At 39.6% G+C, this 21,419-nt stretch overlaps 2 protein-coding genes across 3 annotated transcripts in view; both read right to left on the bottom strand.

Annotated features, from left to right (window-relative positions):
- Positions 1–2,143: 2,143 nt before the first annotated feature.
- Positions 2,144–4,805, bottom strand: kcne4 (potassium voltage-gated channel, Isk-related family, member 4). Its single transcript, XM_034198723.1, has 2 exons — positions 4,721–4,805; positions 2,144–4,087 (listed from the first exon to the last, which is right to left on the bottom strand). Exon 2 carries the CDS (start codon positions 4,057–4,059, stop codon positions 3,511–3,513), a length of 549 nt encoding a protein of 182 aa, XP_034054614.1. The 5' UTR covers positions 4,060–4,087; positions 4,721–4,805; the 3' UTR covers positions 2,144–3,510.
- A 6,240-nt stretch (positions 4,806–11,045) lies between these two features.
- Positions 11,046–21,419, bottom strand: part of LOC117534513 (long-chain-fatty-acid--CoA ligase 3-like) — a gene marked incomplete at its 5' end in the record, with an annotated part of 13,932 nt that continues 3,558 nt past the window's right edge. Inside the window, 5 exon segments of one of the 2 annotated variants that reach the window (XR_004567242.1) lie at positions 11,046–11,857; positions 13,736–13,957; positions 14,825–14,982; positions 17,101–17,215; positions 18,319–18,507. Coding sequence is in view for 1 of the 2 variants with exons in the window: in XM_034198724.1 (XP_034054615.1) it covers positions 13,800–13,957; positions 14,825–14,982; positions 17,101–17,215; positions 18,319–18,507 (620 nt within the window). 2 annotated transcript variants of the gene reach the window in all.

The raw sequence follows: 21,419 nt of genomic DNA, 5'->3' as shown, positions 1-21,419 counted from the left end.
TTGATACCCCCAACGTTTTTTTCTTATTCAAAAGAAGACCAGACGTCTTAGGAAGACTTAAAGTATTCTTTAATGTTTAAATAAAGCCTTATTAGTTTGTCTGTTTTGCACATCCTCCTATTAATATCTTTGGGCGTCCTGCACTAAACTGTTTTATTGTAGTGATCACTACAGTATCTTCTTGATATTTTCTATTCTATATTTCTATCATGCCTTCTACTTTCCCCCTATTTTGTATGTAGGCTACTCTTAATATTTAAATGTTTTCATCAAATATAATATTCAACAACAACATTTAATAACGTGCTTCAACCACTCGGCGGCGCGGGTTAAAAAACCAGTGGTCTAGTTAATAAAACATAATAATATCAGCTATTGAAATTGTGATTCCATAGATGTGTCTCCCATCACCCAAAACCCCTGACTATTCTCTCAACTTACATTCTTTAATTCAAAGAAAATCAGTAATATCTTTAAAAACTACAAGTCCCTTTATATCAGCTGTTAACCGTTATGGTGTAAATACAGCCTATCTACCAATTGGATCAAATATAAAAGTCAGCCGAATTAGTGTTGATACTGCAAGGAGACGTGTTGTGTGAAAAGAAATGTAAGATGTTGTTTAATTGCTGATATATTTATGATCCACGTCACGTATTCAGTTCCTCATGTTTGTTTTCTCATCAGGGCTCTATAAATAAAGAACTACGGCAGATATGTAATATGTAATGCAGCCGAACCGTGTATTACAATGCCGTTATGTGATGACTTTCAAAGAGAAAAGCAAGCACACTCGGAATAAAGTATTATTTCATTTTTTTTTAAATGTTCTCCGATTTCATATCACATAAACACCATATCCCGACGTGCATTGCGGCGTGATTTTAGCCTATCAAAACCTCTGAAAAAAGAAATGTGTCTCTCAGAATCGAAAGTGGGAAAAACACAAAAGCATTGTACACAATTTAAACCAATAAATGTTGTGTAATTAACAAGGATAAACTGATGTTTTTTAGTGGATGAGTACTGCAGATATCACTGTGTAATCATTTGATCATTGGTTTTATTATGAAAACTTCGAGACCGGAAATACTGTTTTCACCCCGTGAGGGTTGACGCTAACTTTACATGGAAGCTGCCGCATATACACGTTATCCTGGCGAGACCTCAAATCATCTTCGTAATATCTATCACACTATAGATCCTACACATCAACTGTACGTTGATTCTAAAAGTACAATATACACTTCAAACTATCCTACAATGGTCAGGGTTATTTGTGAATAAACGACCCTCTATAACGTTTGCAATCAACGGGAGCACTAGAGGTCGTAAACTTTAAAAGTGATTATAGGTCGTATTAAGCGCTTGAACAAACGACCTATTTGGTCGTATGAGTTGGAGGACTTGTTGGTCTTATTTGTCTTTATTCAACATGTGCCAACACTGTCTGATTGGTGTTTACATTGAATCCACAATAAAAAAAAATCCATGCTTAAACCTCCACAACATAATACGAATAGAATAAAACTTTGTGGATTATCAGATTTAACCCTAGCAAGTTAATTGTGCTAAAAGCCACAATCTGTCACACATCAAGGGTTATATAATTATAACACAATTTATTAAGTTGTTTTATATATTACGTTAAGTCTGGAGAACCCCTCCTCTTACAAAGCCTGGCTTACACTGCATTATTAATCCATCTTTAGAGTTGTATTTTATTGTTACTCAATCATTTATCTAATTTTTTATTTTTTTTTATTTTCTTTCTGCGATCTTCGTGACCCTAGAATCACAATTTCCTTATTTGTCGTCTGATCAATTATTGATTACTTTCTAATAATCAGAAGTCTACCATAACATGAAATATAGAGTTTTAGAGACATGTTTAACCGAGGATATGAGCTAAATGATATTCTGGATTCTTGTCCTTTTGTCGTCCTGATTGAGTTAAAATCTGCCCCATTTTGCTTGATTCTAATCATCAAATAGGCTAATAATAATCACCCTTACTTTATTGCTCGTTTATGTTCTCCCACGTTCTTTTCCTCTTCCTTATTAGCTAAGTAACCCCACATGAAAGCAGTACAAGAGTGCCCTCCACTGGTGAAACATCATACTGTAAAAAAACAACAACACATTTCAATTCACAATCATTTATTTTCTCCTCTACAAAGACTCCATCCGAAGTTAAAAAGTGGGAACAATACAAACAACATGTACAGTGCATTGCTTTCATCGAGTAAACCTACATCTCTGACTGTGTGTGAACAGCGTTGATTGTGAAGCTACATTTTTACAACAAATACATTTAATCGTTTTTTGACATTCTTTCAAGTGAGTTCCAGGAACGTTTTAAAACCCAAAGCCATGATGGCAAGAGCAAGTCGAGTTCATTATAAAAAAAGCCACAAAAAAAGACAGTTTTTCTCTCCGTCCGCTGCAGAAGAGTCACAAACAGGGAGGGGTTATGCACTGACATCATACAGTATACTACATTCTGATGTATTGCTACGGATTATAGCCCAGTTTGTTCTTAATATTGCATTTTGCACAAGTCTACATCTCTCTCTGTCTCTAGTAGTTGTTATAAGTGGATATGAAAATCTATATATGAATGTGTTCATTAATGATTCCAGCTATTGATTGAAGTGTTTATGTTGATCTGCTTGCAGAGTCAAATAAAGTTGTATTGATTTGAATTGCAACCCCTATATACGATCAAGAGTGAGCAGTGAGCAGCGTGGGTATATTTGTCACTCTTACCATGATTATCCTATTTACAATATATTAAAAAAGGCAAATCTGTATCTGGTTTCAAAAATGTAAAACTAAAAAGGATTGTGGGCCAATGCCTCCTATACATTGTCTGCATTTACCTAACATTGATTGACCTGCTGATGTTGGCAGTGGAGGACAGGAAATACATTCACTCAAGTCCTTAAGTACAATTTTGACATACTTTTTTTGTATATATATATATATATATATAATATTTCCATTTTCTGAGACTTCTACTCTCCTGCATTTCAGAGGCAAATATTGTATGTTGTACTGCCTAACATGTGTTTGATAGCCTTAATTACTTCAATTCAAATTACATCAATCTACAAAATAATCATTAAATAATTCATGATGAACTTTATTGATCCCATGGTGAGATATAAGATACCTTTATTTATTACATATTGTATATTCATCTGATATGGGCCACTTTGCACAATGAGTACTTTAATATACTCTTATTTGGAGGCTCATACTTTGACTTATGTTTTGAATTCAGATCTAGTAATAGAGTACTTCTATTGCTACTTAAGTTAAAGATCTACTTCTTCCTCCTCTGGATGTTGATTTGGTAAGTTTTATTTACGGCAAACAGATGTTGGACTGTCCCGGTCTCTGTGATGTGAAACACCTCAGAGCCTCCTGTATTCTCTGCAGGGGATTTTCTCCTCTTTTTAAGCCGTGGAGGGTTTTTAACACAGGGTCTGTTTTCTGGGGCAGATATCAGCCTGAATCCTCCGCGCTGTCCTTCACCTGCTCCTCAGATCCCTCCGCCTCGCAGCTGTCCGTCTCCTCCTCTATGGCGAAGCGCGTGTCCGCGGAGGAGCACTGGGAGCTGACGCTGCTATGCTCCGTGCACACCGTGCACGCCAGCGGAGACTGGGGCACGCCCTCGTAGTGGAGGTGTCTGAAGTGGTTCCCATGGTTCCCACAGAATGGCACGTGGTTCCCGCAGAAAGGCACGTGCACCGCGGGCAGCTCCGGGACCGCGGGTTGAAAAGTAATGCTGTTTTTCTTCGGGAGCGCGCCCCACTCCCGCTGCTCCTCTTCGTGCACGAGGCGCGTGAATATGTTGGTCCTCCTCTTCTCTCTCCTTTTGGAGCGGAAGTAGCCGAGCATTATGCCAAAGAGGAAAATCCCGTAGAAAGACATGACTATTAAAATGTACAGGTACGCGTTCCCGTTGCTCTGCTCCTCGTGGGAGTGCGCGCTGCTCTGCGTGCGCAGGAAGAGCAGTTTGGGAGTCAAGGTGGAGTTTTCCTTGTGCTCCATTTTTCTCAGTGAAGTTTATGTGGAGGACCTAGATTGGACACAAAAGAAAGAAAAGTGCATCCATAAATATGAGGATTGTTTCCACCTATACGCACGCGTTACGCACGCGTTACGCACCGCACTTTGAGTGGAGTTTGGCTTTTCAAAGGATTGCAAAGTGATGAAAAGTATGGAACAAAAGTTTGTTATTATTATACAACCACAACGTTTTATGTTTTGGATAAAAAGTGAACTTGCTTCCCCTAATTATTAATCAACATTTGACTTTGCTTTTATTTGATTTGAGCAAATGGCCTTCAATGCACACAGTTTATGGTTTATTACGTTAAAAATAAAAGTAAAGTTTAGTCTGAATATGTCACCTTGCAATGGATGAAAAAGATCATGCAGAAAATAGTAATTCAATACCTCAACGATGTTGCAAATGACACTCAATGCATACAGTTTAAAAACATTTCACATTGTGAGTATATTCTCAAGTGTGCATGATTAGACTTTAATAAACATCTTCTCATTCTTCTGACAATAGATTCTAACTTGTTTTAATTGTAAGGTTGTGTACTTATGTTTTAATTTGGCATTCAATTGTTACCAAAAGTCCACACAATGAAGCTGAAGTCAATGTAAGACTGAACGAAAACACAATAAGCTGTGTACTCACCAGACTGAAGAGTTAAATCTCACGTGAACTTTCCCCACTTGTATTTCTCGCAGCTCTCCTTGAGTTTTGGCAGCAGTGCTAAATGGTTGCAGTTATTTATACGGAGTCCCTTTGGTGTCATGAGTCACATGACCAAGTGTATGCTGGTCCTCTGTCTATGGACGCCGTGCGGGGAACATGTGCAAAGGGAAAGAAGAAAAATGAAAAACGCAGCGTCTCTTTTAAACATCATTCACGCCTCCAGGGGGTTGTAATGAAATCATCGAAAGCCCGAGAGTATATATCAGACCGACAGAGTCCAGCAGAAAGAGACCCGAGGGGATGTGATGGAAAAGTACATTTCAAGGAGAAAATGTTTATTAACTTAATTATTAATCCTGCACTGTGTGAGGATGCATGGTCACATCTACAAGTTCCACACTGGACCAGTCTCTCTATGTTCCAATAAATACATCTGATCTCCTCATGTCAATTCCTTTCCTCTAGAGCAGGGGGGTCAAACTCTAATACACAGTGAGCCAAAATAAAAAAAATGGGTACTAGTCGAGCGCCGGACTGGTTCAATGTTTATTGCAGAACTTATTGAAATGAACTTGTTGCACATATTAAACCTGGAACTAACAAAGCTTAAATGATTGCCTATAAAAACAACATTAAACATGAAATAATCAGGTGCATTCATTTCTTATGGCTCTATCTGCAGCTTTTCCAGAGTCATTTCTTATGAGTACATTTTCCCACAGGCCAACAACAGCTTCAACAAAACTATTCCCCTCAAAGAGAAACCAAACATGCCCTGTTGTCCTGAGAGAAAGTGCAGAAGGAAACATCCATTAAACTCAGGTTGCTGCTCTGTGATGCTAGCTCAGATACTTGGCGTCTCATCTTGGGAGCAAGGTCATCAATGTTTGGGCTCAGGCTCTGAGCGGAGGAGACCCTCAGGATGGAGTGAAGGTGTGCGTGCAATATACCGGCGGGCCAGATCAAATAGTGATTAGAAATTATCCTGCGGGCCGAAATTAAATCCACCACGGGCCTGATTTGGCCCCCGGGCCTCGAGTTTGACACATGTGCCCTGGAAGTAAGTGGGTGGAAATAAAAGACAGACTACAGTGAATAAGAAAGAAACAGAATGGGACATTTATTATCTCTCATAAATTGCAGTGTTGAAATCAGCACAAAGCCATCAGCATCTTTCCATTGGATTCTGGAATATCACAGAAAATAAACCCTGTGTGAAATACACATTTATACATGTATAAAATGTATACATGTATAAATGTGTATTTCACACAGGGTTTATTTTCTAATTCAGGCATTTCTGTGAATCTGCTGACTCAACCTATGGCTAATGCTAGCTAACATGCATGTATCTGGCTAACATCAACACTCTCTTTCACATGTTTAATCTCAAAATATTTAAAAAAGTGAAGAAATATGAATATTGCACTTACAGTGAGACCAATGATGCTGATTACCACCGGAAAGTGTGGAAATTAAGTGTGAAGATCCACCTTACTGCAGGTATTAGCTGCATGTGCTGCATCCCACTTTCGACAGTTAGTGACGGTTAGTGACGTCAGACACACAATAAGCATTAGAAATGAGTACAGTTCAATGTATATGTTTAAGTGATGCTTACTTAATCCGCCAAATAGTTCAAGTTAATCAAAGATTATCAGTTTACTTAACTCAAAAACGAAGAACAGTCACAGGAACTGAATATATTGAAGTTAGTAGAACTTTTTTTTAAATTTAAGTTTACACTAATTAATCTATTTAATTATTTTGAACGTTCGGGTTTACAGTGCAGCCTACTATGATGCCTAAAGGCAATCAGCAGGAGTAAAAGCTGAAGTTGGGCTATCAAGCTTTCCACATCCGCCAGTGGGGTATTTACTGACATATGGTATGTTGTAGAAACAAAACATTAACACATTGTAAGCTAATGCTAACCACAGACCTTATTTCTGGCTTTTAACCAAACCTAAAAACACACTGACGTCCAAACAGGAAGCGCTAAAATGGCCTTTTATTTTCATCCCTGCACCACTGCAGACTCTTGGGACTTCAGGTCACTATTTAAAAGTGAATGCTCGATCAGAAACCAAAGCTCAAACTAACAGGAAGTGGGAATATGTCTGCTTGCCCCGAGCCTGTTCTTCAGGTCTCAGGCTCGAAAAAAATGACTTTCCCAGAACAAATGACCATCACTTCTAAAAGGAGTAAATTAATAATCTTTTTCCTCAAAGTAATGATAAACCTGTGAGTTGGATGTAGAAAAGTCAGAATCAATATAGATGTTTTTATTTTAAAGTAAATTCAGATTGAATATAGTACAAAATGTTAAATGATTGTGTCCGTCCAAAAATAAAACATTACTTATAGTGAAAACCACCCTTGAATGATGGGATAGTAGACTAAAAGCTTTAGGAATCCAAACTATAACATATAATAAGTACTCTGTATCAAGATTGATGCAAAACAAGTGACATTTGACCTTTTTAGAGAGATTTAGCAAAAATAAAAACACTTCTGGGGTCATTTGGGTGGATTTTCCATATCTCTGGCCCCCCTTGCTCGATCTTTTTAACCGTCAGAGCCAATGGGATCGAGGGGAAGTTACACACACACACACACACACACACACACACACACACACACACCACACACACACACACACACACGCACACACACACACACACACACACACACACACACACACACACACACAAGGAGTGAGAGAGACGCGTAGCCAAAACAGGAAGCTGTCATACTCTCTGGAAGCTATCATTAGCAGCTAATATGAAAACTCAGTTTTTGACATAAAAATTGAATGATGGATTATCAATAATTTGTTCAAGGTGACAGACACATTGGATTAGTTTATGGATTGACCTTCAGCCGCGTTTCTCGTTTTAATGCCATTGAACACGACTTTTGATCAGAATAACAGCAAAAGGTGAGCATATCTCGTGTTTTGCTAAAGCTACGTCGTGTGTTGTCTGTATTTGCTTCCCCTGTTGCGAGTTCTGATCGCTCAGTGATGATATTTATATTCATATGATCTGTCGATTTATACCTAGAGTTCTGTGCTAAGTGTATGGGCATAGATATGTCTCATAATTATTTGTGTGAACATAAAAATAATTTGTGTGTAAATATGTGATTTGTAAATGTAAAACAACATCCACAAATGCATTTAAAAGATTTGCAAACTCACAAATACATTTGCAAGTGTAAAACGGATCTGCAAATACGCTAAATATGTTCACAAATAAAAAAAGATCTGTGAATATCTCTTTAACATTTACACCTTTCGATCAGGCATTTGTGAATCCATTTTGTATTTGTGGACCAAAAATGCGCTTGCGGATCTCAAATCTCTGTTCACGGATCTCAAATCTCTGTTCACGGATCTCAAATCTCTGTTCACGGATCTCAAATCTCTGTTCACGGATCTCAAATCTCTGTTCCACGGATCTCAAATCTCTGTTCACGGATCGTCTTTTTACACACACGGAATTTTGAGACATATTTTCCGCCGGTCTCGGCTAAAATCTACTCGTGTCACTCGGTTATTTTCGGAAACCACGTGATGGCCTGCTGATGGCGACATTTCCGCATGATTTCAAAGTAAGAGCATGATGGTTTGTTTAATGCTCTGTTTTTGTATTATAATGAACAGCGGAACGTTGGATGTATTCTTCATCACCATAACCCTGACCTAAATACGGTGCTTTTCTACAGATTACTTTATTACTGCACTGGTAAGGTACAATTAGGCCGATTAATAAGATGTGAAGTGCTTTGTAACTTCGACCCGCTTGACTGAATACACAACAAACAATGAAGAAAGAGTTTTATCTGGGCTGCTTCGCTGCCAGCTGCTCCCCCGGGACCCGAAAGTGGCGTAGGCTATAGCCTGCACTTCAACATCAACGAAAGTGCTCGATATATGCTATATTGAACCAATAACACAAACTAACTGTATCACTATAACATGATGATGATGGTGATGAAGAATGCATCTAACGTTCTGCTGTTCATTATAATACAAAAACAGAGCATTAAACAAACCATCATGCTCTTACTTTGAAATCATGCGGAAATGTCGCCATCAGCAGGCCATCACGTGGTTTCCGAAAATAACCGAGTGACACGAGTAGATTTTAGCCGAGACCGGCGGAAAATATGTCTCAAAATTCCGTGTGTGTAAAAAGACGATCCGTGAACAGAGATTTGAGATCCGTGAACAGAGATTTGAGATCCGTGAACAGAGATTTGAGATCCGTGAACAGAGATTTGAGATCCGTGAACAGAGATTTGAGATCCGTGAACAGAGATTTGAGATCCGTGAACAGAGATTTGAGATCCGCGAGCGCATTTTTGGTCCACAAATACAAAATGGATTCACAAATGCCTGATCGAAAGGTGTAAATGTTAAAGAGATATTCACAGATCTTTTTTTATTTGTGAACATATTTAGCGTATTTGCAGATCCGTTTTACACTTGCAAATGTATTTGTGAGTTTGCAAATCTTTTAAATGCATTTGTGGATGTTGTTTTACATTTACAAATCACATATTTACACACAAATTATTTTTATGTTCACACAAATAATTATGAGACATATCTATGCCCATATAGGTGCGTTAGCATTTTTTCGCTCAGGGCTCATTTAGACGCTTCTTGTGAGACTTGTGTTTTGTTTCGGTAAAAATTGTTCAGTCAGTTAGCTTAGTTTCTTCCCGTTAAGTGAGTATGACACATTCATAGTTTATTACATTTTAAGAAGACAGTTTCGTGAAAAAAGGCCCGTTAAGCCCTGTAGCCCCCGCAGGCGGAATAGCTGTTCTGTTCACATTATGATTAAACTGTTTACAGTCACTTTTATTAGGTCATTATAGGGTGTCTGCTTTTCAAAAACGTTTAACTCAATAATCTGACTGAACTCCTCCCTTTATCACCAGATACACTCAGCCAATGATCAGTCTGACAGCACGGGGATGTCTGCATACCGTAATACATGGTGAGCATTAATGGATGAATTGAATTAAGTTTAAATGATTTATTTTATTGAATCAGTGAGGGTTGCAGCAGACACACATACATGTTGTAATCCGTCTGTACTTTAGTCCCATGGATATCACACCCAAAAGGAATACAAAAGGTTTCCAGCATTAATATCGAACTTGTATTTCTGTTATTCGTTGAATAATAAAAAACATTTACAAATTATTATTAAAATAATATTTAAATTATTATTAAAATAATATTTAAATTATTTATATATCTTAATTTTTTTTAACGCAATTTTAATTTAATTTGATTAAAAATGTTATTCTAGTAAAATATGCACATTTTATTTTTTATTAATAATATTACAATTATTTATTTATCTTATTTTTTTTAATATAATTATAATTCATTTTAATGTCATTGTATTTATTATTATTTTTATTTTAACATTATTTTTTTCTTTTATTCTCAAAGGTCCCATGGCCATTTCTACTGATCATAATTCCATTGTTGAGGTTTAGAATAGATTCACATTGTTCAATTTTCCAAACACTTGGTTTCTCAAACAGCATCTCTGTATAGCATGGGTATTCACTCTCTGTCCTATACGGCTTGTTGGAGCTCCTGCCCCCCACCCCTGTGAGCCCACTGTGCTCTGATTGGTCCACCGCCGTTACAGTGGAACATCAGTGATTATGTGTTTCAATGGCGTTTGTTAGCAACCAGGAAATGCCACCAGTAATGACAAACGGATGAGAATGCTGCGTGGGGTCTGGGAGCCGTGTTGGCGGGACGTTGCAGGGCTCGCTGCTGGAGGAGCGGACAGTGTGAGCTGGATTACTGGGGTCGTTTCCTGGTTGCTGCGTGGGGTCTGCGAGACACCGCGGAGCTCAGGCTGAGTTCAGGCTGAGAAATCCATTTGGACCAATCCACGGAGCCGTTACGTCACTGTGACCGTTACGTCAGTATGCCCGGAAGAAAAAAATGGAAAAAGAGAAATGTCCAACGAGGCGTTCTGGGGCAGCAGAGACAGGTCTTCTCTGTGTTAGAGTTGTACTCGCTACAGGGTGTACTTTGAGGGTTTGTGACTCTGCAGACCGTTTACATGCAGAACAACCGTCATAACACAAGGGGACGGGTAGTAACCAGAAAAGCATGACATGGGACCTTTAAATGGTGCAACTGGTATGAAATCCAGTTTCCCCTTGAGGATAAATAAAGTAATTCTAAACCCGATTAATACTTTACATTTTATTATATTTACCTGGTGATTTCTTTCTTAAATAACAACACAACCCCCTGTGTATAGACCAAACACAATGTTTATTTCTTTATTTGGGTATTTTTACAACAAATAACGGATAAAAAGTCGATGCACTTCTGTTACAAGTTCATTCAGAGTGGAGCTCCGAAACAGGTCTGACCACAGCTCCACAAACAGATATGTACACGGATGGAGAAACATCACATTACAAAAATCATTCATGAGTTAGAAAGGCGAGGATCGCGAGAAGGCAACAGGTGTCACATTGTGAGGGATGCTGGGGCCTTTTTCATTTAAGGAATCACACACTTAGTCTCACTCGTGCAAAGGACTCAGCTAAGTAAAGACGGAATAAAATCATACCCCACACACAGAAGTCGCTCCGTGTGCGAATTCTACAGACATTGAGAAAGCTTTATTTATGTCCCGTCTGTAATCAACCGCCTTATTTGGACAGAAATGACACATCTTCCTATTGCATGATTTATCAAATCATTTCGTCTGTAATACAAGCAAGTCAATGTGCATTTTTGTGCACAAAGTGGTCTGTACACGCTTAAAAAATATACTCTATCGCCGTAGGAAAATACAATAGACTAAACAACAGTTTATTTTTTTATTAAATAGACCGTTTCTGTCATGTTCCTATAGAAGGACAATGGCCTTAATGTTGATGATGGAAAGACACACATTGTTGGACCACATACCTGCTCTCCTTTGCCCTCAATGGCTTTGTGCTTTGGAAACAGACCGTGGGAGACGAAGCCCGGCTGACGGTGGGTGGGAGGCAAAATAAACCCCTGACAGAACTCAAAATATGTGAAAACAAAAGACTGAACCGTCTCCTGACCTGCAGGAAAAGTTAAAAAGAAGGGGATCAATATGAAGTTTAGGAAAGATTCAGAGATAGAAATAGTGGTCTTTTGTCTTCAAGAAAAGAGTTCACAACAAACATCTGTTGTCATAACTCACATCTGGACAATACAGATCGCCACAAAGAGGGTCATACGGGCGAGAAAAAAGGGAAAATGCATCAGTTTTCTTTCTCCGCCTTTCTTAGTTACAAATTCCACCTCAGACATTTGATTGCTGACCTCCTTTCTGCTAAGATTTAAAGGTCACCTGTTATGCAAAATCCTCTTCAACATGTCTCCTCTACATCAAACATGTGTCCCCTCTTCTTCATGTCTCTTCTTCATCAACATGTGTCCCCTCTTCTCCATGTCTCTTCTACATCAACCACGTGGTCCCCTCTTCTTCATGTCTCTTCTACATCAACATGTGTCCCCGTCTTCTTCATGTCTCTTCTTCATCAACATGTGTCCCCATCTTCTCCATGTCTCTTCTACATCAAACACGTGTCCCCTCTTCTTCATGTCTCTTCTTCATCAACATGTGCTCCTCTTCTTCATGTCTCTTCTACATCAACATGTGTCCCCTCTTCTTCATGTCTCTTCTACATCAACATGTGTCCCCTCTTCTTCATGTCTCTTCTACATCAACATGTGTCCCCTCTTCTTCATGTCTCTTCTACATCAACATGTGTCCCCTCTTCTTCATGTCTCTTCTACATGCAACATGTGTCCCCTCTTCTTCATGTCTCTTCTACATCAAACATGTGTCCCCTCTTCTTCATGTCTCTTCTACATCAACATGTGTCCCCTCTCTTCATGGCTCTTCTACATCAACATGTGTCCCCTCTTCTTCATGTCTCTTCTACATCACCATGTGTCCCTCTTCTTCATGTCTCTTCTACATCAACATGTGTCCCCATCTTCTTCATGTCTCTTCTACATCAACATGTGTCCCCTCTTCTTCATGTCTCTTCTACATCAACATGTGTCCTCTCTTCTTCATGTCTCTTCTACATCAACATGTGTCCCCCTCTGTGGAAAGAGACTCTGAAAGTTTCAGGAACAAAGATTTCTCTCCTCTTTTGATCCATTTCTATAAAAAACCTGTCTGAAAATGAGCTGATCAGATTTTGGCCTCTTTATGATGTCATAACGATGTTTTGTCTTGTGGAGCCATTAGCCAATCAGCAACCAAGGTCACACCCCACCCCCACCTTATCACCTGAATCTCCTCCTAGAGCACCATTGAGTTCTTTGTAACCAAATCTCTCTCAGAGGGGCGTGGGGAATGGCCAAATCTAAAGCAGGGGTGTCAAACTCAATTTCATTGCGGGCCCCATTCGCATAAGGGTTGCACTCAAAGGGCCGGATGTAACTGTATAAATATATAATATATATAATGTATTATATCACATTATTGCCTCTGAATTGGATTATTATCAGATAGGATAATAACTTATTAATTAACTACGTCTGAAAGCAGAAGTCCAGAGCAAATCATTGCAAGTCTCTTTCAGTGCACATGTCACAAAACGAGATGCATTGTGGGACATGTAGTTTATGGACAACCTGCTTCTGTAAAGTGGCATGTAACCGTATAATAAACGTATTATATTCTTTGCAAGCTCTTGCGGGGCCACATGAAATGAAGTCGCGGGCCGGATTTGGCCCTCGGGCCTTGAGTTTGAGACCCCCGATTTAAAGTAACAGACAGAGAATCAGCACTGAAACAGAGGGGATTATGGGTAATGCTGCAATGATCTGTTTGGTGTTTCAGCCAATCAAAGACAGGCTCTGGATATATCTGAGACCTGTGATATATTGATGAAAAACAGAATAATAGGGGACCTTTAACACCGGTTCAGGGCTCTTACAGTGTGTTCATTTGGATCGAGTGTTGGTCTGTGTTGTGACGGAGAACAATGCCGCTCCTCGTCTCTATTTGCCCCCGTACATCCTCTCGATGTCGTCCTGGTAGTGTGTTTTCAGCTCCTTGCGTTTGAGCTTGAATGCGTCAGTCACTAATCCCATCTCAGGAGTCCAGGGCTCCGGGCTCAGGCAGATCTTTCGGGGGATCTCAAAGCGCTCGAGCTGGGCTGCGACAGAAAAAGACGAAACATTCATTTGTAAATAAACCCTGACATTAGTGCTTCCCACAGAATTGGACCCCCATTTGCGGGAGCAACTGGGCGGAGGTTTTGGCTTTCCCACGTGTTTTTTCTTTTCTAGGTACTTCAGTTTTTTCCTCTCTGGCAAAGACTGACTTCTCCTTTTGACGAGTCCTTTGAGTCAATATTCCTCATCTAGATAGCCCTAACCCTAGGGAACCCAACATAGAGCGTCACAGCTAAAGAATGAGCATTATCCACTTAGCCAGAGCAGTCATTATTCGGACTGTAACTACAATTACAATTTCATTAACGAATGATCTGCTGCTTATTTTGTTTGATAAGTAAAATGTCAAAAAATGTGCAGTTCCTTAAAGTCCCAGTTCTTTGTCAGTCTCAAACCAAACAGATATCAACCAGAGAAAGGCAGAACATTCACACATTCAAGAGGCTGAATGAGACATTTTTGTATGCAAATCACTTTAAGGACTTGTTGCCAACCAATTGTTTATTTGCTGTCAATCGAGTGACTAGCAGCTAACCTAACCTGTTGTATTTTATAGCCATCATTACAGCTAGTCTCTTTACATGCTTGCATATAACTTATTTGAAGAGTTGGACAACTTTGTGTAAATAATATAGATGCATTATAATTGCATCAGATTTGGAAAGCTGTTTGCAGAGGTGTGTCTGATACTAACCATACAACAATCCTTCCTACCGCACACAATCATGTTTTTAGTATCAAGCCTTTCGCTGCAGTGGGCAATTCATGCATTAATGAAATCTAACATGAGTGTATTTGAAACAGTGATGGTCGAACCGTATCCTGTAAAGGGTAGAAGCTCCTCTCACCCTCCAGAGCCGCCTCAGTGAGGGTCTTTAACACCAGCTCCTCCACGGCCTCACTGCTGTACAGATCCTCACAGGACCCTCTGATCCCGTACTGGTCCACCAGCGCCAGCAGCTGCTTCTGATTGGGCACCACGAAGCCAATCACGTACGTCTCGTCGCTGCAAAAGGTGGGAGAGGACAGATGTCAGGGCATTGGTTAAACCATTCATTCAAGCATCAGCCAATCAGCTTGCTACTCCAAGTCATGCGAGGTAAACCCAGGTGCACCTCGACAAAAACACACCTGTTTGCTTTCCTGTCTCTTAAATGTTGGAACAGCTCCCCATTAGGCGCGTTCACACCGCAGTACTTTTCCCACTTTAGTTCCGATATAGCTTCCGAAATGTTGCGTCACACCAAAAAGATCCGGAACTAAAATTAGTTAATGAGACCTTTTTACCCCCTTTTCCGTCCCTGCTAGAGAACAGGGACTTTCCGTGGGAGAAAAAGGTATCCTATGTCTGATTGGCTGGGCGGATTGCAAACCACGCCCCGTAAAACTCCCAAAAAGTTTTTGTGAAGCCGCCATTTTATTATCCTCGCATTAGCATTAGCATTAGCCCAGCGCACAAACGCAGAGAGACTAATTTATGGCAACACAAAATAAAACATGGGAGCGGTGGAGATGAGGAGGTGTCGGCGTTCTGGCGATTTACTCGATTTACCCAACTCCGGGGACTTCCGGCCGGGGACTTTGGGTGGCAGTATACGCGTGAAGTGGTTTGCGGCCTGCCAGTAAACCCAAAGCAGAAGAAGAAGAAGTGACGTCAGCGGCTTCATTTGCCTAATCCTCCCCCAGGGATTTATTCCGGTGTGAACGCGATCTGTACTTAGTTCATGAGAACTAAAGAGTTCTCATGAACTAAGTTCTCATGAACCTTTGTGGGGAAAGTACTGCGGTGTGAAAGCGCCTATTAACATCAGGACCGCAGAAAAACGGCATGTTTTCCCTCGCAAACTGAAAAGGCATCAGGTTCGTTTGTACCTTGGCTTTTAAATTCTGTGAAAAGCAGAATTTAAAGCACTTTCAGAAGTTAACGTAGGCCTTGAAACTAATTCACCAGCACTCCCAGTACAACGGTATGACTCGCTTGAAGTGAATATCTGCACTTTCCTTCTTGTCCGGAGTTTGAATCTTAATGTTTTTTGCACTTTGGAGCAAATGAAATGTCAAAGAGAAAACAGAGTGTATTGAGCGACGCTGGTTCGTGTGTTCTAGCGACGTGCATGTTGGGCCCAATGAGGCGATGCAGAACATACATGTGCACGCACAAACCATCCATTCTTCACCAGGTGAGAGTTTAAACCCATACAAGGAAATGGCAACGATGCGTGCCTGAGCAGAGTCTGTTGCTGAGTCACATTCTCAAAGATGACACTGATAAGTTAAAGGCACCCTGCGGAGTTTTCTTGCACTGGGTTACTCAACAAAACGTGTGTATCATTTCTTTCCTTATAAAATATCTAGAAGTTGTCTTTTTTCCTGCCTCTTGGTGCATTACTTCCATCCGTAGATCAGAGCAACGTTGGGACACTGTTGGAAGGAACGTTTTTGTAACTCGCGTGCGAGTGCTCTCAATGTCGTTGTGCATGAGAACAAATGTGATCAAAGCTCCACAGGGCGACTTTGATGTTTAACAAGGGCACACACTGTTTACAGGAAGTCACTCTGTGTACGTGGAGGCCCTGTGACTCAGAAGATATTCCTCAAATGCAGCATCTTACTGACTCTAATTATGTTGGATTAGATGAGAAGCATTTATTGTCGTTATACAAGTACAACGAGAAGAGTAAAGCTACTCCTTTTAAGATGCCATCAAGACATTCAGAACAGACAACAGACAACAGAGACACGCAGCATTCGTACATACATAAAATAACAGCTAAATGAAGTGCAGGAAAATATTAGTAGAGTACCTATGTATGTGTATTATAGTAAATTATATATATTGCACATCTATGGGTTATTGCAAGAGTTGAGTGGCATGCTTTCTCTTGGGAAGAAAGTGTCTTTGAGTTTGTCGTTGCTTTTATACATCTGTGTAGGAGCCAATTACCTGTGGGTATAAAGGTAGGAACCTGTGTGTTGGTGAGAGGTTCCGCCGGAAGGCCCATACAGTTTTTGACCACACACGGAGAACACACACACACACACGGAGAACACACACACACACACACACACACACACACACACACATACACACACACACACACACACACACACACACACACACTACCTGTTGGCGTAGGCACAGATGTTGTCGACCAGAGGACAGTTCTTCAACATGGCCTCCACTTTTCCCAGAGAGACGTACTCTCCTGCCTGCAGCTTCACCAGGTCTTTCTTACGATCTGGAGACAAAGACAGTGTGTGGAAACATTTGAAAAGATAAAGGAATGAGCTGGTGGAAGGTTCCTTTTTCCACTGGACTCCTGACCAATGTGTCATCAAGATAAGAGAGAACATGTGGGGGGTTCTGGATGACGAAAGCGAACAGAAGTGTGGAGTAATTCTGGGAAGTAAGGTAAAGGCTTCCTGCCAGACTGATGGATGGAAGTGGAGGAGAAATGTTGCATGGGAACATTTCAGACACCTGGGGCACAATTAGAGATGTCCCGATCCGATCACGTGATTTTCAAAAGATCGGAATCGGGAGGAAAAAATCGGGGATCGGGATTTAAAAAAAAAAATTTTTTTATATAAAATATTTGTATTATTTTATTTAATGTTACAAAACAAAAATGACCATGTTCACGTCTTAAAGTCATCCTGAGGAATTAGTTCTGGTTTAAAATCACACAACATCATGTGTGTGTTGCTTCTTTTGGGCTTGTTTTCAGACCTGGTTGCTTATGTCTCTCAAAGCTGGCGACAGAGTGGGCGCAGTGTCTAATAGTAGCAGCAAGCTAACGAGAGGCTACGTTCAGCTGGTGACTCGGGAGTCGGGACGGAGCAAATGTCAGGAGTTTGGAAGTATTATGAAATTGAAAGCAGTGTAACAGCCAGGTGGAAAGAACAGAGCTACGTTCAACACGACCAATCTAATACGCCACGTGAGAAACAAACACAAACAACAACACGACGAGTACACAGCGGCCCCTCGGGTAACGGCACTGACACAACCGACACTTTCAGAGGCTTTTAAAAGGAAAGAGAAACTGCCCCAGAACAGTGAAAAGGCCAAACGAATAACAGCCAAGATAGCTGAACTCATCGCGTTGGATGACCAGCCGTTATCTGTTCCCTTTTTGTTCTCTTAATGCATTGCATAAAGATCGGATCGGGAAAAATCGGTATCGGCAGATTGTCAAAATCAAATGATCGGAATCGGATCGGGAGCAAAAAAAGGTGATCGGGACATCCCTAGGCACAATGTTGATGGTGATCATTTCGAGGTATAAACCAGTCCTTTTGTACTTTACACTTCCACCCAAAGCCAACCTAATTTCCTCACCAATGATCTTGAGGCACCCGTCTTTGTGAAACTCTCCGATGTCTCCCGTGCAGAACCACCTCTGACCGCTCTCGTCTACGAAGAAATCCTCATTTTTCGACCCGTTCTTGTAGTACCCCATGGTGACGTTGGGTCCACCGACCAGGATCTCTCCTCGTGGATTTGGCTTGTCTGTACTACGATAACCACCTGAGAGAAGAGGGTACATTCAGGTGGTTGGGAGTTAAAACACAAGAAAACATGAACATCTTGCGAATATAGTTGTGCAGAAAAACCTGAGGTGGGAGAAGTACTCAGATCTTATACTTGAGTAAAAGTAGAAGTACTCAGATCTGGTACTTGAGTAAAAGTGGAAGTACTCAGATCTTATACTTGAGTAAAAGTAGAAGTACTCAGATCTGGTACTTGAGTAAAAGTGGAAGTACTCAGATCTTGTACTTGAGTAAAAGTAGAAGTACTCAGATCTTGTACTTGAGTAAAAGTAGAAGTACTCAGATCTGGTACTTGAGTAAAAGTGGAAGTACTCAGATCTTGTACTTGAGTAAAAGTAGAAGTACTCAGATCTTGTACTTGAGTAAAAGTAGAAGTACTCAGATCTTGTACTTGAGTAAAAGTAGAAGTACTCAGATCTGGTACTTGAGTAAAAGTGGAAGTACTCAGATCTTGTACTTGAGTAAAAGTAGAAGTACTCAGATCTTGTACTTGAGTAAAAGTAGAAGTACTCAGATCTGGTACTTGAGTAAAAGTGGAAGTACTCAGATCTTGTTCTTGAGTAAAAGTAGAAGTACTCAGATCTTGTACTTGAGTAAAAGTAGAAGTACTCAGATCTTGTACTTGAGTAAAAGTAGAAGTACTCAGATCTGGTACTTGAGTAAAAGTGGAAGTACTCAGATCTTGTACTTGAGTAAAAGTAGAAGTACTCATATCTTGTACTTGAGTAAAAGTAGAAGTACTCATATCTTGTACTTGAGTAAAAGTAGAAGTACTCATATCTTGTACTTGAGTAAAAGTAGAAGTACTCATATCTTGTACTTGAGTAAAAGTAGAAGTACTCAGATTGTGTACTTGAGTAAAAGTAGAAGTACTCAGATCTTGAGTAAAAGTATAAGTACTCAGATCTTGTACTTCAGTAAAAGTATAAGTACTCAGATCTTGTACTTAGTAAAAGTAGAAGTACTCAGATATTGTACTTGAGTAAAAGTAGAAGTACTCAGATCTTGTACTTGAGTAAAAGTAGAAGTACTCAGACCTTGTACTTGAGTAAAAGTAGAAGTACCTCAGATCTTGAGTAAAAGTAGAAGTACTCAGATCTTGTACTTGAGTAAAAGTAGAAGTACTCATATCTTGTACTTGAGTAAAAGTAGAAGTACTCATATCTTGTACTTGAGTAAAAGTAGAAGTACTCAGATCTTGTTCTTGAGTAAAAGTAGAAGTACTCAGATCTTGTACTTGAGTAAAAGTAGAAGTACTCAGATCTTGTACTTGAGTAAAAGTGGAAGTACTCAGATTCTGGTACTTGAGTAAAAGTGGAGAGTACTCAGATCTTGTGCTTGAGTAAAAGTAGAAGTACTCAGATCTTGTGCTTGAGTAAAAGTAGAAGTACTCAGATCTGGTGCTTGAGTAAAAGTAGAAGTACTCAGATCTGGTACTTGAGTAAAAGTAGAAGTACTCAGATCTTGTACTTGAGTAAAAGTAGAAGTACTCAGATCTTGTGCTTGAGTAAAAGTAGAAGCACTCAGATCTGGTACTTGAGTAAAAGTAGAAGTACTCAGATCTTGTACTTGAGTAAAAGTAGAAGTACTCAGATCTTGTACTTGAGTAAAAGTGGAAGTACTCAGATCTTGTACTTGAGTAAAAGTAGAAGTACTCAGATCTGGTACTTGAGTAAAAGTAGAAGTACTCAGATCTTGTACTTGAGTAAAAGTAGAAGTACTCAGATATTGTACTTGAGTAAAAGTAGAAGTACTCAGATCTGGTACTTAAGTAAAAGTACTCAGATCTGGTACTTGAGTAAAAGTAGAAGTACTCAGATCTTGTACTTGAGTAAAAGTAGAAGTACTCAGATCTTGTTCTTGAGTAAAAGTAGAAGTACTCAGATCTTGTTCTTGAGTAAAAGTAGAAGTACTCAGATCTTGTACTTGAGTAAAAGTAGAAGTACTCAGATCTGGTACTTGAGTAAAAGTGGAAGTACTCAGATCTTGTACTTGAGTAAAAGTAGAAGTACTCAGATCTTGTACTTGAGTAAAAGTAGAAGTACTCAGATCTTGTGCTTGAGTAAAAGTAGAAGTACTCAGATCTGGTACTTGAGTAAAAGTAGAAGTACTCAGATCTTGTACTTGAGTAAAAGTAGAAGTACTCAGATCTTGTGCTTGAGTAAAAGTAGAAGTACTCAGATCTGGTACTTGAGTAAAAGTAGAAGTACTCAGATCTTGTACTTGAGTAAAAGTAGAAGTACTCAGATCTTGTACTTGAGTAAAAGTGGAAGTACTCAGATCTTGTACTTGAGTAAAAGTAGAAGTACTCAGATCTGGTACTTGAGTAAAAGTAGAAGTACTCAGATCTTGTACTTGAGTAAAAGTAGAAGTACTCAGATATTGTACTTGAGTAAAAGTAGAAGTACTCAGATCTGGTACTTGAGTAAAAGTAAAAGTACTCAGATCTGGTACTTGAGTAAAAGTAGAAGTACTCAGATCTTGTACTTGAGTAAAAGTAGAAGTACTCAGATCTTGTTCTTGAGTAAAAGTAGAAGTACTCAGATCTTGTTCTTGAGTAAAAGTAGAAGTACTCAGATCTTGTTCTTGAGTAAAAGTAGAAGTACTCAGATCTTGTACTTGAGTAACAGTAGAAGTACCAGAGTGTAGGAATACTCTGTTACAGTACAATTCCTGCATTCAAAATGTTCCTCAAGTGAAAGTAGAAAAGTATTATCATCAAAATATAGTGAAAGTAGCGACAGTAAAAGTAGTCGTTGTGCAGATTGGTCCATTTCAGAATGTTTTATAATGATTGATCATGAAAGTGTTCTCAAAGCTGGTAAAGGTGCAGCTAGTCTGAATGACTTTGTATACTGCAGGGTAGCTGGTGGATTTACTCCAGGTGGA

This window comes from Gymnodraco acuticeps, unplaced genomic scaffold (genome assembly GCF_902827175.1).
Source record: "Gymnodraco acuticeps unplaced genomic scaffold, fGymAcu1.1, whole genome shotgun sequence".
Taxonomy (NCBI): domain Eukaryota; kingdom Metazoa; phylum Chordata; class Actinopteri; order Perciformes; family Bathydraconidae; genus Gymnodraco; species Gymnodraco acuticeps.
Note: the sequence above shows the minus strand (reverse complement) of the source record. Positions and strands in the feature narration are given on the sequence as shown.